At 43.0% G+C, this 24,984-nt stretch overlaps 1 protein-coding gene and 1 pseudogene across 32 annotated transcripts in view; both read right to left on the bottom strand.

The window, feature by feature from the left end:
- Positions 1-24,984, bottom strand: part of PKHD1 (PKHD1 ciliary IPT domain containing fibrocystin/polyductin) — a 513,811-nt gene that overhangs the window by 335,089 nt on the left and 153,738 nt on the right. For all 32 annotated transcript variants that reach the window (XR_015722268.1, XR_015722269.1, XR_015722271.1 and 29 more), the window contains one exon: positions 20,782-20,994. Coding sequence is in view for 23 of the 32 variants with exons in the window: in XM_087857019.1 (XP_087713145.1) it covers positions 20,782-20,994 (213 nt within the window). In the remaining 9 variants the exon portion in view is untranslated. The remainder of the gene's footprint in view (positions 1-20,781; positions 20,995-24,984) is intronic.
- LOC148107521 (keratin, type II cytoskeletal 8 pseudogene) lies at positions 265-15,854 on the bottom strand (annotated as a pseudogene).

Here is a 24,984-nt window from a genome sequence, read left to right as displayed (position 1 = left end):
CTAGGTGATCAGGTGGAACCCCAAGTGGCAAAGAGAGGTGGACACAATACTCCACATGCCAGGGTCTGACCAGGCAGTGAAAGCCTGCCCCCTCAGCGCACATGCGTTCAGTACTCTCATGGCAGGTACTAGCAGCAGGGACAGAGGACGCCCTCGGCACCTGCCTGAAGGGAGGACAATGACCAAGAAAGCCAAAAGAGGAGGTAAGGTACACGAAAGAAGTCTCACAGTGATGGCAACAGACAGACTAGCTGATGAAATAACAAGCAGCCAGGAATGCTGAAAAACGCTGGAGATTCCGTGAGAGTTGGGGGTGGGGAAGGGCAATACATTTTTTTGTTATCTCTGCTGAAATACGCAGGCTGAGAAGCTCCGTCAGAGGTGGGCGGGGCGCTGGGGAGACAAGCTATGTAACCTATAGTCAGTACCATACATTTCAGTATTAAATTATTCCGTAATTATTGCAGTGCCTATGTCTTATCTCCCACCTCACCATTTACTACCTGAATTCAGGGTCACTGCTTTATGTATTTCTTTATATATGTCACAATTCCTAACGCAGTCCTGGGCCACAATTAGCATTCAACTAATAAGGATTTAAGTTAACTATTTTGAATACTGCCTTCTGGATATTCACTTGCAAACTTCCATCAAATATATGCCTAGGGACGCCTAGGGGGCTCAGTCGGTTAAGCATCTGCCTCTGGCTCAGGTCATGATCCCAGGGTCCTGGGATGGAGTCCTGAGTCCGGTTCCCTGCTCAGTGGGGAGCTTGCTTCTTCCTCTCTCTCTGCCTGCCGCTCCCCCTGCTTGTGCTCTATCTCTTTCTCTGACAAATAAATAAATAAAATCTTTAAAAAAAAGATATGTGTTTAAATGAGTATATAATATCCAACATGCTTAAAAGCTGAACAAACAACGCAAACATTTATTAAGAAATTAGAATAAACCCAACCTAGGCTAAGTAGTCTCACTTGAAGTAAAAACTGTTTTGTTTTCTGTTGTTTTTCTTTAGACAGATTGAACAGATTAGGAAACTGAAATGCTTCAGGGACAAGACTTGACAGTCATGAGACGTCAGCACTGAGTTCTGAAACTGGGGCTTCTGAGTCCAAAACCAAAGAACTGGACACATAATCGAATTGCCGGCCTCTGGAAATAACTAAATTAACTGTACCCGGATAGCTTTGGTACTCAAAAAATGATTTTTCTTACTTCATAAATGTTATTTAAGTGCCTCACAAGGCAAACCAGCCAGCTTCTGTGATAAAGAAAGCGTTGCCCACATTGTAAACGTGAGTCATTTCACTTCAAGAACTCTTAGAAAACCCAAGTTGGGCAGCTCCCTTCCTTTCTCTACCACAAATCAAAAAACATAAAAATACAGTTTGAAAAGCTCAATAATTTATGAATATGCTCAAATGAAAAGGGTTAAGCTCTTAATGTGTAATTTAATACAATGTTTAACCACTTTAGGCTTTCAACATTGACCTGTTAACCAACAAACTATTCATTTACTCCCACTAATGACTTCGACTCATAATTGTATTTCCTACAAATTATTGTCCAAGCATTTCAGTGCCATTCATCCATAATTACACAGTCCCAGAGAACCATCTTACCAAATGGGCATGGAGAAAAAGAAAATAATCTTTGTGGGTTAACACACTTTAAAATCACTAATTTCCCTCTGTTTATTTTGTAGGATTTCAATCTTAATTCCAAGTGAATAACTGCCAAAACCTTTCCAAATCACTGGGGGCAAGGAGGTAGTGAAGGATGAGGAGAGGAAGGAGAAGGAGAGAGAGTGAGGGGAAGGGAGAAAGGAACGAAGAATCATCTCATCAAAATGTTCACATCAGAATAGAAAGATAACGGAACTCACAAAAGAACTAGAAATATCTTTCTGAAATACGTGCAAATGATTTGCCCCTATTTCTGTATGCAGCTTCACATTATGCATAGCAAAACGATGAACGCTGCCGTGTGTGTGTGTGTGTGTGTGTGTGTGTGTGTGTGTGTGTGTGTAGATAAACATTTTTCATGCGCTAGAAAGACAGACGTGAAGGGAACAGAGTCCCTGTCTGCCAGGGTCCATGACCAGTCCAGGAAATGGACAAAAATTACAGATGTACTATGTTTTGTCTGAACCAGGGTCTCCTGGTGAACAGACATGGAGCACCTCACTCACACCAAAGGAGGGGTTTTTCTGGGATTGCTTCTCAGAAGAGGTGATGACTGAGCTGGGTCTTTAAGAATGCGTCCTAGTGGGCCAGGTGACAAAACAGGCAGAGCCCTCCAGGCAAAGGCAGTGATGCATACAATGGTGGGGGAGAACATGACACATTCGAATAGCTGTTATATGCGGCATGGGCAGAATGCACATACACGGAAGGGGGGTTGCTGATGAGAGTGAGAGTGCACCCAGAAAGGTGAGCAAGACCCACTCAGAGAGGGACTCTCAGGCCCTCCCAAGGAACTAAGAGTTTATCCCAAAAGTAACCACCAAAGGAACACATGAGATGGTAACAAAGAAATCACACTTTTGTGAGACTAGTGATATTTTAAGACCATGAGTACACAAATCAAATGGAGGGGAGAGAATCCTTAGCAAGAAAAATGTATTCACTGCATATTTGGGAGAATGAGAAAGAAGCCAAGTCAAGTCCTAAGATGAGCAAGAGCCAGCCAGGGAGCAAGAGAGAGCTCGATGTGTTCCAGGAACTAAATGGAGTTAGGAGGTTAGGAAGAAGACAAATGAGATGGCACGGTGTGACTGGGCGAGATGGCGCAGGACCTTGTTGGCGTGTTTTCAAGGACTTAAATCTAACTTAAAATAATTCCATGATCAAATCTCTGTTTTTACAGGCCACCCTGGCTGTTGAGTGAAGGGAAGGGAAAGTAAGAAGTCTATGTCGCAGGCTTACCTGTGTCCTTAACCACAAGGTTATCAGCGTTTCTTTGAGGAAAAAATGCATTCTAAGTTCCAGACTACCATCTTACAAGGGAACTCTTTGAACTCAAAGCATTCGTGAATTGGAGGCAATCCAATTTACTGTGCTTCAGAAGAGGGGACTCTGACATTAGCATTAATAGAAGATTATCTGGCAGACCAAAGAGATGGAATGGACATTTTTCATGTACCATTTCCCTCTGCCCCTGAGAACCACTTGCTGTGATATCTCCGTTGGTTGAAGACAAAACCCGGCTCTGGAATCCTGCCTGAGCTCAGCTCTGTGTCTGGACTGTGAGCCCTCTGCATCATGACTGGTTCATCTCTGGTGATACTGACGGAGCAGGGAACATGTGCCCGCAGGAAGAAGAAGGCTCAACGGAGCAATCCTCTAAATGTGCAGATCAGCTGGCTGCATCCACAGCTGAGTGGTAAACATTTCTGCACTGTGATGAAAGGTAATTGGGCATAGTCTGTTCCCAATGCTGAGAAGAAGTCTACCATTTTGTTGGCACAGGGCTTTAGACCAAGGCTAACCAAGGTTACTTGGATGGTGCTGTGAGCCATGCTTTGATTGAAGGCCTTTTCCAAAGGCATAAAAGAAAGGCTAACCGTAGTTTCTACCCAATCTGAGCTTTACTATTGCTACTGTGATTAAATATAAGGGACTGAGAAGACGACAAGGATAAAGCTCAATATACCCAGGAAACAGTGAATTGTAAAATACATGGAAACATCTGTAACACTGTTCTAACTCCTTCAAGGATTTTAGGCCAATTAAACAAATGGCATTCTTAGGCCCTATAGAACTGTACTGGCCAGTCCTTTACTCAGAGGGGCAAAAGCCTGCTGGTCAGAGCAAAAGGCTTCAGCAGTGTGTCTTTAATCCCCACTCCTCTTCATTGTCCAAAAAATTTTTAAAACTTCAGGTATATTTCAGACCAGATAGATACTATTTTTTATAATCATTGCTACAGTTTATGGCTTGGAGTGGAGGCAGCAAGGAGGAAAAAAGGGGCTAATTTTTAATAGCATAATTTCTTTTAGAAAAGCAATTGATAAATACTGTTTAATATAAAAATATACAGATAAAAGAAGATAATAAAAGCATCCACAATATTACTACAACAGATTAATAAATCTCTTTTTTATCCCATCCTTTCTATCCTATGTTCACAAGTTGACAAAATTTCACATTTAAATAATTAATACTCTACATACTATAGAATCATGCTCTAATTCTTGACATAGCATTTTTGTAAATTCTCTTTACTTAATATAGTAAATACTGATATATTAATATATTTAACTAATATAACATTAATATATTCCCTTTACTTAATATTATACTTAATAGTAGCTGCATAATTTATTATTTAACATCATAATGGTATCACAGTACCCCATTTAAAAGATGTGTATTTTATATACTAATCCCTTATTTCTTTCAAATCGTTTTTTTCCCAATATTTTGCCCTCATGAACAATGCAGACGTGGACATTCTTGAGCCTAATTTTTATGCATGCTCATGGTCACCTCCTTAGAACAAACTCCTAAAAGTGGCGTTGCTATATCAAGGCATATACCTAGTTTTAAGCCTATTGATATAATTATCAAATTGCCTTTCAGGAAGATTCAGAACTTCTGAATCCACTAGCAGCACGCGTGAGCGCCAGTTCCTCAGACTTTCTACTACTTTGTTTCTGGTCTTGGTCAATTTGATTGTTAAGGGGAAAAAAAACCACTTTTGTTTTAATTTGCATTTCTTTGATTACCAAGGAAGAGAAGGTAGGAAAAAACCCATAAAAACAAAAAAGAATCTCTCTTTTACTGTCAACATACGATAAACCTGAGCCCTCTCCACATGCACTCACATTAACTGGACATTCGCATTAATGATACGGATATGCCTATTCACATTCTTTGCTAGATTTTAAATTTGTTCTAAAAAGTTGTTTATAAAAGACATTAATCTGTATCTACATTAGGTAAGAATTTAGTGTGTGAGGAAGGTAACATTTAAAATTCTAAGGAAACGCTGCTCTATTCGTTTCCTACTCCTGCCGTAACGAACCACCACACTATTGTCTTTAAACAGCACAGATGTATCACTTAATCGTTCTGCAGGTTGGAATTCCAAAATTGGTCTCACTGAGCTAAAATCAAGGTGTAGGCAGGATTGTTTCCTTTTGGAGACTCCGAGGAAGGAAAATCTGTTTCCCCGCCTTCCTCGGCTGCTAATGGCCACCTCGTGTTTCTTGGCTTGTGGGCTCTTCTGCCTTCAGGCTGCAACCCTACTATCTCTGCTTTCTTCAATCCCATCCTCTTCTTTTTTACGTGACTCCTCCTGTATCCCTCTGATAAAGACCAGTGTACTTACATTAAGACCATCCAGGAAATCCGTGATAATCTCCCCAAGACCTTTAACTTAATCACATCTGCAAAGTTCCTTTTGTCAAATAAGGCAACCTTCATGGGTTCCAGGAATTGGGACATGAACATATTTGGGGCCATTTCTCAACCTATCACAATTGCATTGTTGAATAAATAGTATCGAGAACACTGATTAGACATTTGAAAAAAAAATTAGGTAACTGACTTAAACGCTATATGGAAATAAATTCTAGATAGATTAAAGCAGGAGTTGCCAAAGTCGTTCTGTAAAGAATCAGATTGTAAAGAGTTTTGGGTTTGCAGGCCAGGCGGTCCACGTCGCCACTGCAGCATGACGCAGCCATAGATAATACCTAAACACATGGATGGGCATGACTGTGCGTGATAAAATTTTGTTTACGAAAACAGGCAATGGGCTGGATTTAGCCCATGGGCCATAGTCTGCCAACCCTGGATTAAAGACACTAATGTGGAAAAATAAATAAATAAAAGCACCAGGAAAGAAAGAGGTAAATTTTTATATTGTCTGTATAGGAAAGGGTTTTCTGGGGGCGCCTGGGTGGCACAGTGATTAAGTGTCTGCCTTCGGCTCAGGGCGTGATCCCGGCGTTCTGGGATCGAGCCCCACATCAGGCTCCTCCGCTATGAGCCTGCTTCTTCCTCTCCCACTCCCCCTGCTTGTGTTCCCTCTCTAGCTGGCTGTCTCTATCTCTGTCAAATAAATAAATAAAATCTTAAAAAACAAAAAAAGAAAAAAAGGAAAGGGTTTTCTGGGGTGCCTGGGTGGCTCAGTCGGTTACATGATGGACTCTTGATTTTGGCTCAGGTCGTGATCTCAGGGTTGTGAGATCGAGCCTGCTGTCCAGCTCACACTGGGTGTGGAGGCTGCTTAAGATTCTCTCTCTCCCTCTTTAAAAAAAAGAAAAGAGTTTTTTAAGTGTGAAAACAAAGGCAGAAACCATAAAAAAATACTTGTAGACTTGGTATTATACAGGTCAGAAAATGACAAAAAAATACTGAAGGGAAAGAACTGGGAAAGAAACAGGTTCTTTATGCCCCTATGAAGAATATTACAAAGGGAGCCAAAAGGGGTACAAGCCCCACTTGGAACCCCAAAATAACTTGAAAAATTAAGAAGATTGTTCTTGAAATCTGAAAGGAGTATCTTCAGTTTGTCTGTCTGCCACAGGTGAACACCAGCTGTGTGTACACAAAACAGAAGTGAGCCATGTGTGTCTCAAGCATATGAAAAGGATGGAATGAGTGTTACCTCCCTGTCTGGGCACAGTTCCATTATCTGTAAGATGAAAGTAATAATTCCAGTCTTTGCTACTTCACAGAGTTGTTGTGAGCGTTAAATGAGAGGGAAGAATGGGAAGCAGTTTTGAAAATTATAAAGTGCCAGGATCTAGGTAAAATCCAATTTTAAAAATTCTGAATATAATGCCCAATTCAATGATACTCTTCCTCCATGACCAGGCTGAAAGCAATACTATTAATAATACTGCTTTGATGATATATATGGAAGAATTCTCTTTGAAGGAAAAATCACAAGCTCCAGCCCATGTAACATTCCATTTACTTAGCAATGTGGAATTTCTTTTGATACTAAAAAATGTAAAAAAAATGTCAAGTCAAGACTATTATTAACCATTTGACAAGCTAAAAGAAGGTTACCAAGACTGGAACACTGCAGTGAGGCAGGGCAGAGTAGGAGGGGCCTGGAAAACAAGGCAGAAGGAGTAGGCAGGGGTTGCATCAGGCAGAACATTGTAACCATGTTAGAAATCTTGGGACTTTAGATGGGAAAGCACTGGAGAGCTTTGAGCGGCAGTATGATATGAACAGAGGTGTGTTTTTAAAAGATCACCTTGACTCCAAGGTAAACAATGAACTGGAGAGGGACAAAAATGGCAACTAGCAGATAAACCAGAAAGCTTAAACAGTAGTCCAGACACAAGTTGGTAGAGGAAGGTGATAGTAATGGGGGTGAAAAGAAGTAAATGAGTTCATGAGTTCTCCAAGAATTAAAATCGGGACTTGGTGATGGACACAATATGGGGAATGATAGAAAAGGAGAAATCAAGAACAGTCTCTAGCTGATGGATTACAGGAAACAATGAATACCACCCCAGCCTTCTTAGAATAATAATGAAGCAGCTTCATCAAATCGAACTGCAGGTATATGTAACAGTGACAATAACTAACATCTCCTGAGTGGCTGCTTGATGTTTGTCCTTGTGCTAAGCGCTTTACATGTTTTAGTTCATTTAAACCACATAGCAGCACCAGGAGAAATGTTTTTGTTTTAATTTTATTTGGGGGGCAGGGAATTAGCAGAGCCACCTGGGGCTTTATTTTGGAAAAGACACTTGAATTGGTTTTTAGTTGGGGGCATGGGAAAGAGGGGGTCCCCAGGACAACAGACTTCCCCCAACGGTAGGATGAGAACTGGGGCTGAGCCTTAGGTGGGTTCTCTGTTCCCAGTGCTCCCCTGCACAGCTCCTCCCCCAAAGGCTCTATGGCAGTCACAAGAGCAGGGAGGCTGGGAGGGACCACAGTGGTTGTTCACTTGGATAGGACAGCAGGTGACTCAGACACCAGCCTCCCATCACAGGTCTTGATTTTCTTCACAACCACAGTCTTGAAGGAGCTGCCCTGGCTGGAGGCACCGGAGTCCCTGCCAGAGTCGAAGCTGGACTAGAAGGAGCTCAAGCCAGGGTTGAGGCCAGGCTTGTGAGCCTCCCATAGACCGAGCTCAGGCCACCTGAGTAGCCGCTGGTGGTCTTAGCACGGATACTCATGTTCTACCTTCCAGACTCCAGCCAGCTCTCGGCCTCCAGCAGCTTGTGACCTCAATGTCCAGGGCCAGCTTGATGTTCCTGAGCTCCTGGTGCTCACGCAGCTGCCGCGCCAGGTCCTGCTTGGCTCCCTGTGGCGCTGCCTCCAGCTCAGCTCCCTTGTGTTGCTGTCCTTAACAGCCAGTTCCCCGTGCTGCTCAGCCTCAGCTATGGTGGCCGCCAGGGAAGCCCTCTGGTCTTAGGAGCCCCCAGTCTCAGCCTGATGTTGGCTGATGTTCTGGTTCACCTCAGAAATCCCCACCTTCCTGAGCCAACGGTCAATCCCGTGCTTCCCAGCCAACGTCTGCAGCTCCTTGTACTTGATCTGGTACATGGTCTTGGCCTCAGCCCGGCTGTAGTTGGCAATTTCCTCATCGTCGGCCTTGACCTCAGCAATGATTCTGTTCAGGTCCATAGAGCTGCTGTTGTCCGTGGACAACACCACGGATGTGTCCAAGACCTGGGACTGCAGCTCACGGATCTCTTCATAAGATGCCTTAAGAAACTGATCTCATCGGTCAGCCCTTCTCGGCATGACTCCAGCTCCACCATGTTCATGTAAACTTCATCCGTATCCTTCTTGATGAGGACAAATTCATTATCCGTGTCTACATGCTCTTTGATCTCCTCCTCATGTTTATTCTCGACGTCCCCCACCAGCCCCTGTATGTTGCCAAGTTCCACCTCCAGCTTCAGCTTCTCCTGGGCTACCGTGTGTCTGGCTGCCCCTGAGGGCTGTTGAGGTAACTCTTGAACATGTGGTCCATGTTGCTCTGAGCAGTTTCCTGCTGCTGCAGAGGCTCCACTTGGACTCCAGAATTTTGTTCTGCTGCTCCAGCTGCTGCAACTTGTCGATGAAGGAGGCAAACTTGTTGTTGAGGGTCTTGATCTGCAAGTTCTCCTGGGTGTGCACAGCCTTGATGTTGGAGTCCATCTTCAGCTTAAGGGGGCTCAGCAGGCTCTGGTTCAATGACACAGCCATGATTCCCCTCATATCCCTGGCCCTGTTCTAGCCCCTGACCACACTCATGCAGGTGGCCAGGCCACCCCGGAAGCCACTGCTGCCGTCCACCCAGGAGAAGATGGAGGAGCTGACGTGTGCTCAGGTAGGAGCGGCTACTGAAGGCCCCAGGCCCGAGGCGGACACCTTGTAGGACTTCTGGGTCACCCAGATAGACATGGTGGAGGCTAGAGTGGAGGCTGGGTTGGAGGAAAGTGGGCTGAACCCGACAGAAATTCGAGAAGGAGCCAAGAAGCTGCTTCTAGGTCAAAATGTTTTAGGACCATCTCTAGTTTATAGATATAGAAACTGCAACACTGAGGAATTGACTTTGTCACGTTCCACCAGATCAGTGACAGAGACAGTATTTGAGCCCAAGCAGTATCCTTTCAGAGCCCAAACTCCTGACATTCATCAAGAGGAAGATGAGTGAGTGAGTGCTCTGTAACTGAGTCAGGACAAGCTCATCTGGAGAAGATGCAGAAGGTCAGCAAAGATCCTCATGTGCTAGCAGGAGAAAGTAAACTATAGAAATCTTGAAAGGAAGAAATGGATCATAGAGCTAGCTATTTCCCCTTGGGAAGCTATGTGTCAAGACAAGAGGCTTGCTAACTTCCTGGATTATGTGTCAAGATATGACACGGAGTCAGTTATAGAAAATGGGATCCACTTTAGTGACCTTGACGGTTAACTGTATATGTCAACCGGACTGGGCTAAGGCCAAAGACAATGGCCAGACATTATTCTGGTGTGTCTGTGAAGATGTTTCTAGATGATATTAACATCTGAATCCACGGACTAAGTAAAGCTGACTGCCCTCCCTAATGAGGGCGGGCCTCATCCCATCCATCAAAGACCCAAATAGAATGAATAGTACAAAAAGGCTAAGTGAGAGGGAACCCCTGCCCAACTGCTGAGCTGAGACATTGGTCTTTCCAGCCTTCAGATTTGTACTGAAACTCTGGTCTTCTTGGGTTTCAAACCTGCTGGCTTTTGGACTGCAACTTACAGCATTTGTTCTTCTAGTTCTCAAGCCTTTGGACTCAAACTAGAACCTATATATATATATACATTAGCTCTCCTGGGTCTCCAGCGTGGCTGACTTCGGATCTTGGGACTTCTCAGCCTCTGTAATCACGTGAGCCAATTCCTTATAATAAATCTTACTATAATCCACAATATTAGGGTTCTCAGGATAAATAGAACCAATATGATCTATCTATATATCTGTTTATCTATCTATCTATCATCTATCTATCTATCTATCTATCTATCTATCTATCTATCTATCTATCTATCTATTTTAACTATTGATAGGATGAAGTAGAGAAAATAGTCCTAAGGCCTTAAATTTCCTATCTAAATCCTTACAGTTCCAAAGTTTTTCTTTGAATTTTTTTTATAACGTTATTCAAGAATAAGTCACAGCATTAGTCAGCATTCTCCAAATAAATAGAACCAATATGATATATGTATCTATGAAAAAAATTTGGAACTATAGGGGTTTACGTAGGAAATGTAAGTCCTTAGGTATTATTTTCAGTGCCTCATTTTTTCACAGTTGGGATTTTAGAAGGAAGTAGCTCGCAGTTTTAAAAAAATCTATTGTTCTAAATTGAAAAATACCTTTCCAACTTATCTTTGTGTGGGCTAAATATTCTACTATAGTACTAACACGTCAATGCCTCTGCTTTTGCTAAGAAATAATAATTTTCTTAGTAGCTAAGAGACACCCAGAGCTCTTCCCTGCCTGCCCCTTCAGACCCCCAAAGAGGTTGCTATCGATCAATCATTTCTAGGTTATACATGGCCTAGTCCTGGGGAATGGAAAATTCACCAGGCCAAACAAAGGGGAGCCTCTGCTCTTACCCTCTTCTCCCTCACAGGGATAGGGTAAAGGGTTCAGGAGGCAGCTCCTTCCAATCTTCCCCTACGCTAGAAAAGCCTAAAGTAGATAGGCCAGGCATGCTCTCTCCTGAGCACGGAGGTAAGTCTACTCTCTTCTCTTCTTCCACTCACTGGCTACACTATCTTATATGGCCTTAGGAGTAAAGAAGGAAAGCAAGCTTGTTGCCCATCCCCTTGTAGCTTTAGTCAAGAAGAATTAGTCACATGATACCTCATTGATCACTAGAGGTTCTCTTTTTGGCTTGAACCAAGTCCTAATACAGTGGAGCCTTGAACAACATGGGTTTGAACTGCACGGATTGGCTTATATGCAGAATTTTTACACTGCAGGACTGGAAGTGTATTTTCTCTTTTATGATTTTCTGAATAACATTTTCTTTTCTCTATCTGACTATAAGAACAGAGTGTATAATATATATAATGTACAAACTGTGTGTTAATTGACGGTTTATGTTATTGGTAAGGCTTCCTTCCAGTCAACAGTAGGCTATTACTAGCTAAGTTTTGGGGGGAGTCAAAAGTTATACACAGATTTTCAACTGTGCAAGGGATCAGTGCCACTAACCCCCATATTGTTCAAGGGCCAACTATACCAAGGATTGATGCCTTTGCTGGTCATTGCCTTTTGTGTACATATTTACACAAAAAAGTGGCCAATCTAAATCAAGATATGTGTGGTCCTAGATCCCCGAACTGAAAACTATCTTAAAATCAACTTCATTCTTTTACTAACGATTTCTAGGCATAATCAAATCTAGAAACTATCACAATGCTATTATATACTCCTTAATTCTAAATTTTCTATTAATTGTGTTTCTATCAACTGTGGCTTTGATTTTGCTTAGTGAAGTGACTGGTTTGTTGGGGTTTTTTTCCTAGCCAAGCTAAACAAATTGGAAATAGTTTACCATCCGGTAAAATCTTCATAATTTGCAATTTCAAATTAGTAAAAGTAGTAAAAATGTTAGATTGTCAAATGTTTAAAAGGTAGACAAGCCATTGTTTTTACCTGTCCATTCTCTTATTCTGGTTAGATAACACATCTCTTAAGTTAATAAACTATCCTCTCTCCACCTCGGACAATGTTGTTCTGGGGTGTCATCCACACACTTGCTCCCTCTTGGCCAAAAGAATACCACTTCCCTGGTCATAGTAGCAGTTTTAATGATAGGCTTCTAGCCCAAACAGGGCCAAAGTTAACCCTGAGGTTTTTGTTCAAGCTTTTCATTCAGTCATTCACACAACATATATTTCTTAAAGCCTTCTATGAGTCCAGGCACTGTTGCAAGCAATAGAGATATTATAAATGAATAAAAACAAAAAACAAAACAAAACCAGGAAACTCCCTGCCATCATGATGTATACATTCTACTAAGGAAGACTCTAGAACAAGTACGAAAAGATGATAAATAAATAGTATATAATACCTTACTGTTAAAAGCTAAGGGTGAAAAACAGAAGGAGAGATGTGAATGTTGATGGAGGGAAATGCTGAAATTTGCTCAGGGGTCAATTAGCCATTGGAAAACAGTCCCTCTTTCATCTGTTGCTGCACAGACCTGTTTCTATCTCCAGGAGAGGAGAGCTTGATTGAAAATGACACCAACTTAGAGCGCCTGGGTGGCTCAGTCACTGAAGTGCCCAACCCTCCGTTTCAGCTCAGGTCACAATCTCAGGGGCTTGAGATAGAGCCCGGCACTGGGTGTGGAGCCTGCTTAAGATTCTCTCTCGCCCTCTTCTTCTGCCCCCTCCCCTGCTCACGAGCACATGCTCTTTGTCTCTCGAAAGAAAGAGAGAAAGAAAGAAAGAAAGAAAGAAAGAAAGAAAGAAAGAAAGAAAGAAAGAAAGAAAGAAAGAAAGATGGGAAAAAGAAAAAGAGAGGGAGGGAGGGAAGAAGGAAGGAAGGAAGGAAGGAAGGAAGGAAGGAAGGAAGGAAGGAAGAAAAGAAAGAAAGAAAGAAAGAAAGAAAGAAAGAAAGAAAGAAAGAAAGAAAGAAAGAAAGAAAGAAAGAAAAAGAGAAAAGGAAGGAAGGAAGAAATGGAGAGGGAGACGGAGGGAGGGAAGGAGGAAGGAAGGAAGGGAGGAAAGAAGAAAATGAAGCCAACTCAGAGGAAAGCAGAGCCTAGTGTTGCAGTGAAACAAAGTCCTAATGACTACATTGGAGCACCTGGACTCAGCTGTGCCTCAAGTTTTGTTTTTTGGGTTTTTTTTCCCAGTTATATGAGGCAATAAATACCCTTATTTTTTTCTGAACTGGGTTTTCTGTCACTTGCAACCAAAAAAGATCTGACTAATGCCAACACTCACAGGTATATATAGAAACTTAAAGTATCTTACAATGTGTTTCTAAGTGGGGTTCCTGCTGTACTTGGATTATTGAATAGCTAGAACTCATTTCTAATTAGCAGCATGCATTTACATGTAAACACCTAAAATCCTAAAGACCTTAAAAACAGCAGGTTCACTTTAACGTGTTTAAACAAGTTCTTTAAAGTGTGGTTTATACTCTTAATTTAAGAAACTCTTTCGTATAGACTGTTCCAAGGTCGTTGTTGTCCAAATCAAGGAATTACAGATACTAAGTTATCTCAGTTAAAAAAATCAATTAGATTTTACCCGAAATATTTGTGCCATTGTACATAGGATAGTTGTATTTTGGACTTTTCTGAAGCATGACACAGAATAGAGAAAATTCTCAGCCGGCCTTCCTTTGGCGGTATCGGTTATATTTTGAGACATGTATGCAGTTGAAGACCGACTCTCATGCGCTCTAAAGGGAGAACCAGTCATCCATCACTGGCCATCCGACCACGCTGCGGGTTCCAAGCTAACTTGACCGCATAATGACGATCTGCCACACATACCAGCTGACCAGAACCCCAGTGCTGTACTGAAGCTTGTTTGAATTTAGGATTATAGAAGGCAAAGAATAGGTGTTAAATTTTCCCTGTCCATCTTCCTTCATCTCTCCCCTCAATTTGATCTTACTTCCTTTCCATCCCTATATCATAACGAATCACCGCAACATACACATACACACATAAACAAAAACACAAGTATCAAAGGTTGCTTTCCCTTTCAACCCAATATCCCTTGCGGCACTCTTTCATATGGGTGCAAATGTAGCAAATTCTGAAGCAGGACTTCAGACTTCAGGACTCCCCCAAACCAACCAAGAGGGCCCAAGCAGGAAGCTAAGAGATGATAAAGACCTGACACTGTAAGTGAGCCATGAACAGTTAGGGAGCAGACATTTCCTTGGGGCTTACAAAAAGGAACTAATCTAACTCTGTCATCTGAGCCATCCCTGGACAGACCCTACCTCAGGCGCTATGAGCAACAAAAAGAGGACATTCAAAGGAATTCTCAGAAATGGGAGTGAGTCATCAGCCTGGGTAAACAGGCCGTGGCCTTTTCTTCTCCTTCCCATAGAGGGAAGTCTGAAGGTACTTTTCTCCACTTACAGAAAAAGGGCTTCAAAAGTACCAGGCACAGTGTTGCCAGCAAGAATAGGAGACTGGCTTCTTTTCCCCAGGTTGGATGTGTGCACATGCAGCACGTTTGCCGGGCTGCCCGTGCCTATCTGAATAGGAGAAAGGATAATTAGAGAAAGAGAGCTGAGCAGGGAAAGGAGTGGTGCGTGGAACATCTTTGGTGTGCAAAGATTGGTAACTTTCTTCTGATCAAGAGGACTCTGGGGAAGGTAGTTTGCCGTGAGCCGGTATTCTGGTACCACACCCAAAATGGGCCCTAAGGTGATATCTATGGGCGCTGCAGACCCGGGGCGTGGTGGGGGGGGGGGGTCTCCATGCTGGAAAACAGTGGGAAGGTCTCCTACAAGGTTCCAATGATCTTGTAAAAAATCTTTGGAGAGAAAACCAACAGTCGACCAGTATTATCCAGAGAGGCAGCCACACCTAACAGAGGATACAAACACACAGTTCAGTAAAACCTGCAGTGAGCCTTCTTGCCTCACCTCTTCCACCTGTCCTAGCACCAAGAAAATACAAGTAAAAAAGATGGACAGAAAAGCAAAGGAGCAGGACAAACCGCTGCCACTCCAAATGCCTCAGGCCAGAGCCTCAAGAAGGAGAAAGGCGCATTACATGAAAAGGAGACTGAAGTTTTAAAGTGGATGAGTTGGAATGACCTTTTAAAATATCTTAAATCAACTAGAAAGCTATGGTGCCCAAGTTGGTGTTGTTAAAGGAAAGGGAAAAAAAGGTCCATCGGAATATGGATTAAGATGGTGATTCGAGGTAAATAAAGTCTGTTCCGAGTCAGATTTCTGCCTAGAAGGTTCAAGTCTCTCAAACATCCCTAAAAAATTACCTCTTCCATTTGCAAAGACCTATGGCCAATTTACACACCACACCAGCTCCAGATTCCCACGAGATCTCAGGTAATCGTTTGCGGTAAAAAGTGCTCGGGGAAGACAAAGAAACTCTTCAACATTGAGAAAATCCAAGATCCTTGAAAAGGAGGAAGAAAAACCGTAGCATTTACAGTAGTCCTCACTTGTCTGCAGAATGTAACCACCAGTGGGTGCCTGAAACCACGGATAGTTCTAAACGCTACGTATCCTATGTTTTTTCCTATGCATCTATATACCTATGATAAAGTTGAATTGATAAATTAGGCATGATAAGAGATTAACAATAATAACTAATAATAAAATAGAACAATCATAATAATACACTGCAATGAAAGTTATGTGACTGTGGTCCCTCTCTCTCTCAAAATATCTTACTGTACTGTACTCACCCTTTTCTCCTTCTTGTGATGATGTGAGATGGTAACATGCTATGTGATGAGATGAAGTGAGGTGAATGGCGTAGACCTTGTGAAGTATCATTAGGCTACTATTGGCCTTTTGAGGATATGACAGAGGTGCAACCATCTGCTTCCAGAGCTCTTTTCTTTGGTGGTGGAAAACCGGAGTCCACATGAAACAGGAAAATGCAGTGGCCACAGAGATGCACCCAGTAAGGAGCAGGAGTAATTGAAGCCATACATACATGGACAGAGACGCAGACGTGAGTGACCGTGAGTGAGTCCTGACAGGATGGGGGCCCGGGAGGCAGTCATCCCCGAGGCCCCGTGGTCTTCCCGTCCACCTTGCGCTTGACTGAGAACTCATAAATCCTTTGTTCTAAGTTTGTTTGCCCTGGGTTTCTGTCCCTGAAAATCAAGCAATTTAAGAGGAGTAAAGCTACACACAAAAATGCCATGCCACTACAATGGTTTATAGGAATGAGAGACAAAAAAGTGAAGACTCATGGTGTCGAAGAAATAGGTAACAGGAGGGGGCAAGAGGAGATGTGCTGGATGTAGAGGAGGCCGAACCAGAAGTGGCTGGTCAGGTGACAGAAGAGCAGAGATCTGAAAACCTATTGTTGGAGGAACCGTTCTAAGATGAAATAGGCTCTGGAAAGTCTCACCCTACATCAAAGAGCAGATGGTAGGAAAAGTCCCCGAGCTCTACCCGTGCTGGGGAAAGAAGGGATCAGACAGAGAGGAGTGCCGAACTTCTCAAAAGGATCGACACACCACAGCTAAAAGGATGAGGTACAAGAGCTGCTTTTAACTACTATTTTAGCAACGGAACTCTTTCTTCCAATGAAATATTACTTTGAACGCGAATAGAGAGACAAGCAATGGATTACTTGAGCAATTTGAACCTTTATGGCTTGGCCCCCAAACCCTTCGTGGTCTGAGGAACCCCTGAAGCTCCTCCAGGAAACATCTGGATTTTGTGGAGAAGGTGAAAGCCAGGAACACACTCCTGTATGCGTGTCTACTCCGTGCACCCGGTACCATGCTTCAAGACAGCCCGATGCCCTTTAGCAACTAAAATAGTGCCCGTGACACCATACTTCTAAAAAGCATGGAATTTAAATAAAGATACTCGGTGCTTTTAGAAGGAAAACAAACCGTATCTAAACTTGCCTGTTTAGACTAGTTTTCTTCCTTATTTGTTCCTACCAAATCCTTAAGTTCCTAACAATCACCCTAGTGTTTTCCTCAACCATGCTCCCACATACCAGCTTTGCTCAGAAACTTCCATGTATATTTAATGCCAGTATCTTGTAATTTCTTGAAAAGGACAAAGACAGAAGTCCATTCAAGGCCATAAGACTGCTGTTTCTCCTAAGAAACTGTCAGCCAAATTTCTCAGGGAGGAACTGGAAATGAAGTGAGAGACATTGATAAATTTCCCTTCTGAACAATCAATAAAAGCCCCACCGTCCTGTTCAGACTCCCACTGTGGAAGCAAGGCCCGTAATTACATTGTCAAAAATTCAAGTTGCCCAGGCTGACAGCAACCCCCTTGAAAAGTGACAAGTGATTGGCACTTGGTTTGGGGTAGTGAACCTGGATTGGCAGACAGAGTGGGGAAAGAAAAAGGCACAAGTGAGATTTCCTTATCGACTACAACCAGCCAGACCCCAGACTGCCCCTCTGGAGGCGTCCTGAGACCCTCGAGTCGCATTTAAAATCCCGGAGAGCAGCTGACAGGATCTCCTAGGCAATTGAACCCCATCAGAGATTCCGAACTGAACAGCCCTGCCCCAATCCACTCCCAAACCCCGAGAAAGAAAAAGATGGTGTTGCGTGTGTGTGTACAAGTGTGTGATAGTTTCCCTACATTAAAAGAAAAACGTGAAATGTGCTTTCAACTCCATCGTTCCCCATGACAGTGGAACAGGAAAGCCTGTTTGCTTAGCGATATGAATCCAAGAGAGAAATCAGCTGGAGCAGAAGGGTTCCAGGGGGTGGCAATGAAGAAGGAGATGGGGGTGGGAAAGCCATAGTCCTGACATGCAGACCATTTGTGTGATTCTCCATGACCCGAGCTAGAGTTAAATTAGTACCCATCAGTCAGTCCTCTCACTGTTGGACGTGAGAGATAAAATGCCTCCAAAAGGCCTCGTTGCTGGGCAGTGCTCTGCTTCCGGCTATTCTGGGGCCCATGCAAATAGTTTCCAGAAGACTGTCTTGTAACCACACCCAGGAATGGTGGTTTTCCACTGCTGGGAAGCAGCTGCACCACCAGAGATTATAATCAAAAGGTGTTCAATGAGTGGTGGGAACAGAATAGAAGATGCTGGGAATGTTGCTAAAACCTCTCTCTTGCTCTGATTAGAAGAGGCAGACAAGGAAATTAATAAGGAGAAAAATCTCTAGGCAGGGATGGCCTCATGCCAAATTTTGAGATTGAAGCCCCTCTCGCTCTCCCTGCTAAAAGAAAACACTAGATAATTGGCACTGGGTCCTCACTGCTTTGTGTGTGGGGGGGGGGTGGAAAATATAATAAAAATAGCTGTAAGTAACCTCTAACCCTGCTTGAGTGTCAGTGTGTGCCAAATACTTTGGAGTAGTTCACAGCAGTAAATCTACAAGGTGGGGACCATGTTTTCCTGGTTTTATGGAACTTCATTTGCCCAAGGTCATAGGTGATTAGTGCCAGAACTGGACAGAGTTCTGATTCCAAAACTATTAACCACTAAAAGCATCATTTCTCCAAGATTAGTCAGCAAGCCACATGAATCAGATCACCCATTGAAATGCACATTTCTAGGCCCACTCGGGCCCACCGAGTCAGACTGTGGGGGTAAGGCCTAGAAACCTGGATTTAAAAAAAAATCTGGAGAAGAGTCTTCTGTGCACTAGGTGGTGAATATCCCTACATCACGCCAGGAAGCTGAGTGAACACTGGGTCATTAGGGACTTAGGGGGCGAAGCAGTGAATCAAGTTGCTCACTGTTTTGCATACTTGACAACAAAAGAAAATTAGTTTTTCCCTAAAGCCCCAGTGTCACCAGACACACGTCTGGCCCTGAGAAAAGGCCGGCGAAATTACGTAATGATTTTAGCCATGCTATACAGCGTTGCCAGAGGGGAATCTGAGACCTCAGGTGTGCAGGAGACAGGGAGGGAAGAGGGGGGAGGGGACTGATGAGGCTCAGGCCCTGACGGGGGGTGATTTTCTGATAGACACTGAGGGAAGGGAACCCTCACTCGGTGACTGTGCTCTTTCCCACACAGTGTTTTCTTCAAATGAATGAGAGGTGGCATCATCATTTCAGAGAGGAAAAGAGCCTGCTTTTCCAAGTGTTCGCTGTGCAAGCTCTGTGTTTCTCCAGAGATCCTAGTTACTCCCGTTACTGGCAAAAGGGTAAAACAGTTGCTGTGGACAACCTAATCCTGGGAATGGAGGAAGCAGGAGAAAGAGAAGGAGAGGAGGAAGGGAGGGAGGGAGAGGAGGTGTCTGCACTCTCAATATCCAGGAACATCACAAGACCAAAGCTGCAACATTGTTTTGTAACTTTCCGAATTCTCAAAACATATTAGAAGTCTCTACTTGGCTTTGGTTGCCCTGTAATGATTGATTATAAGCAATGGCACTAAGGATTTTCTTAACTTGTGTGTGTGTATTTGGTACCCTCCGTGGTTTCAGGGATCCACTGGGGGTTTTAGAACACATTCTCCCACAGATAAGGGATGGCTACTGTATCATAGACAGAGCCTTGACAGAGCAAAATGGTAGACTCTTCAGCATAGCTACCTGCCCACGTCTAGATTAATTAATCTATGACATGCAGTGGGGTTTAGGTTGTCATGCCAATATAGAAATGCCAATGTCAATGACATCAAGTTTTCTGGAGATTGGGCCACCATCTGGAGCCTCCATTTTGATTTCCCTTTGACTCATGCTATTGTAACCAAAAGTATATAAGTATCCACTGAAAGATACTTAAAGCTCATCAGTTATACATTCTCCAGCTGATACCAAGGATTCTCCTGGCACACTTAATAATTTCCTGAATTCCAAGGAAAATAAAAATGTCCATTTTGCAAAAGAGGACTAAAGGATCAGAAGACAAATGAAACTGCAGCAGAAACACATGTAGCCTAATTCCTGTTTCTTTCCCCCCAGAAATCCATAAGCACCCAACCCCTCTGTGACACGATTCTAAGTAGAATTCTAAACGAACCCTGCTCCCAGGAGGGAAAGACAGCCATGACCAAAACAAAATAAAGCTGTCTCTATTTGACTTGCGATGCCATCCATGTAAAGGGTCCATCAGTCAGTTTGCACTACACTATGCTGCAGTTATAAACACCAATCTCAGTGGTTTAGGTAGACAAAGATCATTCCCCATTCACATTCAGGACAGCAGTAGGTGGGCTGCAGCTCCGCCCCCTCTGTCCTCATTCAGGTTCCCAAGCTGAAGGAACCACCCCTACTTTGGACAGGCTATTCTCCAGCAGAAGGAAAAGGACAAATGGCCAAGGCAGGGTAACAGCTCTTAAAACTTCTACTTGGCCACGCAGTCTATCATTTCCACTCACGTCCCTTGACCAAAGCAAGTCCGTGGCTGACCCCCACGTCCCAGTGGGACAGGGAAGTATGTCCACCCAGTGGGAGGCACTGAAAGTCAGCTGGCATTCGGTGGAGGCATATAATCCTCTTACAGGAAGAGGAGCACATAATCGGGAACCAAATATACTCTGTCTGCCACAGGGACCATAACTAATATTTCTTATTTAAGGAAATTTAAGTGCCATGCTGTAATTAACTTTGTTGCTTCAACAACTAACAGCCAGAGTGTTACCATTTGCCCCATCACCAGCACATTGTCTAGATACCTCACCTCTTCTGGTCAACTGTCTCACTCACCATGCAGGGAAAGAGTTCCATTCCTCACAGCCAGGAACTTGACACCATATGGAAAGAAGGGGGTAGAGTGGGAACTCCCGTAGAGTTTGATCCTGGCTTTGCCTTGGAAGGGCTTGTCCTCAGATCCAATCCGGAGCTCTCCACCATCAGAAATGAGGATGGAGTGTACCCTAAGCTCAATGGGTCCTGGTTCGACGAAAATCAGCTTGCCTCCTAAGAACCAAAGAGAAGATTGTCAGTCACAGGGAGGATAAGGTTCACCTCCTTTTGACAGTTCTAATGTCTGATGAAATCCTCTGCATTTATATACTTTTGCTACAATTTAGACTTCTTTTATCTTGCCCTCTCTTCTAGAAGCACAGTAGAATCTGGATTGGACGGACCCCCAAAGGTAGAAGCACTATACTAAGCCAGATTATCACTATTCACTATCACTATTCACTGCGTCTTTATTTATGTCATTCTTCATGGCAATATCCTAAATGCCCAGCAATTTAGGACTGGGTAAATAACAGGAGAAGGTCACCATTTCGGCCATCGAGCACCAGACAAAAGCAGCATATAATTAAGTTTAGAAATGCTAAGAAACAAGTGAATGAGAAATAGGAACAGAAGGAAATATACCAAAAGTACAAGAATTATGGTAAAAGGAATGTAATTAGGACTACCAGCATGGCATTTGCAGCACTTAAGCTGGCCAACATCCTTTTTACTTTACTTTTGATAAGAGACCCAAGTTTCCTTAAGAAATCGGCTCTGCGTCACTGAATATGGTTGAGTGGGACTGTCAATCACAGTATCCCATCCTACCATAGCCTAAGTCATGTACCCGGGCTTCAAATGAAAATTTGGAACAAGAGGGAATAGAAGACTGGAAATGTTTAGAGTTTAGTAATTCCAGTGGTGGCATCTAAATGAGCCTGAGAAGAGTTCCTGTTTCTGAGGCCCCCCACCCCGACTTGCGAAGCCCCTTCAAAATGCCCTGATCCCCTGATCGCTATCACTTCCACACCTGATTTTCCAGACTTCCCCGTCAATTCTGTAAGTGACCCAACATATTCTTAATAAATTGCCTTTTGTAAAAGAAAGTTGGTTTCTTTATTTGCAATCAGATAACCTTAACTGATACAGATATGTTTCCTCTAATACCCAAATTTTCTATAACATAGGAATAGTATTTTATAATAAAATTATATTGTGAGGATAAATACTTAAGACATTAAAACATACTGTCACCTTTATAATACTTTACTTTAAAAGGATTTAGAATATTTGTATTTCATGTAGAATTTTCCCTGTAACCCCAGAATAATTAAAGCAGCCCATGCAAACGACAACTCTAACCTGAATGAGTTACTAAATCTACCTCCCTTCTGTATGTGGTTTGCAACAGTACTGGCTGTGACTCTTCTAACCTGTAACAAAGTGGTTAGAGTTGTGACTTCACACTGAAAAAGCCAGAGGTCCTCTTTTCCACACCCTGCAACAACATCCCATCCCGGTCAGAATAAAAGTCGAAGTCCTGATACTGGGCTCCAAAAGGCCCTTCATGATTCACCACCCACCTCCAATCCCCCCGCAACTTCATCTTGTAAGACTCATGCCTTCCCATCAGCAACAGTCCCAGGATGTTGACGTGGATTCAACCCCTGAAAGAGTTCTCTCCTTGCAGCCACTATTTAGAACAACGTACCACACGTGGGTATCCAGTTTCTCCCTCGGTAAAATGTGCATGGTAAGAGTTCTTCCCTCCAAGAATTATGATGAGATTTCTTGAAGTGATGCTTATAGATCCCTGGTCTCGGGTCTGACACCTATGAGACACTTAATGCAGTGGTGGCAGTGGCTACCGTCACATTCATTATCTGCACGGCCCCCACTGTTGCCATTACTACTCATTTAGACAGTCCCTCCAACCCTCAAGCACCACCGGCCCATCTCCTTCCAACGACTGACCATTGGCCGGCCCACCTTTCCTTCTGAAACATGGCACAGCGTCACGCGCTCAGGTAAACTATCTGAGAAGCAAAAAACTCTCCTTTGATCTATCGGCTTGATGCTGGAGCAGCAGCACATGGTTTCTAGACTTCCAAAGGACTTGCTGGTGATTTTGACTTTAATTTTCCCTTCCACTGTCATTACAATGACAAGAATAATCACTAGAAATGCAATGATAATCCTTAATCCTGCTGCAAACAAGAGGGAAGAAATGTGACCTGTTTCCTAAAACTTCATTCCCAGCCACGTGTCATTAATGTCCCAACCAATGCTCTTCAACTGGAAGAATCCACTGCCGTGGATTTGCATGGCATGTCTCCTCTCTTACAGTCAGGAAATCTGAACTGACCTTGATGAGCAAGTGGTGAAAACAGGGGGCAGAGTGTCTACCGGCCTCTAAAGGACCCTCAATAAGTCCCATAAAATGGCTGGGCCTCCGATTACCCAGTTTCCAAATCTGTCCTACTGCGTGCTGGGGGATGGTCTGTTTTCTCATCATGTACTTGCAGAACAGAACCATGCATTCAGTGAGACTCCTTCCAGTTCTAGAACATTGGACATCTACATCTTCCAGAACAGAACCATGCATTCACTGAGACTCCTTCTAGCTCTAGAACATTAGACATCTACATCTTCCAGAACAGAACCATGCATTCACTGAGACTCCTTCCAGCTCTAGAACATTGGACATCTACATCTTCCAGAACAGAACCATGCATTCACTGAGACTCCTTCCAGCTCTAGAACATTGGACATCTACATCTTCCAGAACAGAACCATGCATTCACTGAGACTCCTTCCAACTCTAGAACACTGGACATCTACATCTTCAAGAATGCACTTGGTGTGCCAATACTGATGGAGACATGGAGCTCATGTTCTCCTGACACCACCCATGCTGTAGTGGACTTTGAATTTCACTTAGGAAAAGTATCCCATACACAATCAGAAGTCCAAATAATACTACAGGGAAAACAAGGGTGCTAATACTTATTAAGCACCCGCCCTATGTCAAAATCTTTAGACATGTTGTAGGAAATGACCGTCAAAACAAGCCTATGAGGTCGATATCATACTCCATATTTTGCAGACCAGAGAGCCGGCTGGGAGAGGGGGTTTGTCTCAGCCCAGAATCAGCTGAGCAGGCATTCAAGCCCAGGACCACCTGCCAGAAGAGCTCATATTCTATCCACTTCTGCAAACCCTCCCACACTGCTTTTTATTAATTAGAATTATCATAGTTACATTTAAGAAAAAAACACGTGTTAGCCTAAGTTAAGTTTGCCTGTGGCTTGTTTATATATGATTTATTTTCACTTTGTTAATGCAGATATACCTCGCCTCATTCCAAACAGGATTTGAGGCAGATTACAAGGATCAGTGGGTGAATTTATAAACCTGGTCTTTGTTCCTTGTCACATCAAGCAAACTATTAAACACGCTAAAACAAATTGGTAAAAATTTTAAAACGTCATTTACTGATGGGAACTAATAATGACGCTAATGAAGGGAGAAATCTCAGCCCAAAGAAAATGAATGATTTGTGTTGGCAAGAGTACTAAAAACAGGACTAATTAATTAATATATGATAACCATTATTCCCGGCTAAAAAGCCTTCCCTCCTTCCTTATCAGTGGCAAGGATAAGGAAATCTAGGTAAATTACAAAGAGTGTTTGATGAGGAATTCAGCTCTTTTTAATTGAAATAATTAAAAGTGATAACCAAAATGAAAGCTTCTTAGTGTGAAGGCATGTAAGGTTTATATTCAAGCTAGCCCTGCGCCGAGGCCCTGAGTGTTGTAACCTCACACTTTATTAGCTTAAAACAAATATCCAGTGGGCTGCTGTGGAGTGTAGTGGCTTCGTAGGGGAGCGCAGAGGGAGGACTTTATTCTTCCACTTTATAGAGCTTGACCACATTTCTGAACGCTGAAATAAAGCGCAGGGCTGAAAGCAGCCTGTGGCCGTGACCCTTCAATTGCTTGTTATGATTGTTCATGAAAGCCGAGGCTGGCCCACAAGTGACCTTGGGTAATTTTATAAAAATCAATCAACCATCATGATTGTTACTTCCCCTCTAAAATAAATAAATGAACACAACTTTTTTACATGTAATCACTTCTTTCCATTTAACATCCCTTTTATTTCTTTTAAAGGGAAGTCAAAGAGACTTTTAGCAGCTAGCTAATGTTTGCAAAGGACATC

This window comes from Ursus americanus, chromosome 29 (genome assembly GCF_024610735.1).
Source record: "Ursus americanus isolate L20-20 chromosome 29, mUrsAme1.1.p, whole genome shotgun sequence".
NCBI classification, from domain to species: domain Eukaryota; kingdom Metazoa; phylum Chordata; class Mammalia; order Carnivora; family Ursidae; genus Ursus; species Ursus americanus.
This window is presented reverse-complemented; position numbering and strand designations above follow the sequence as displayed.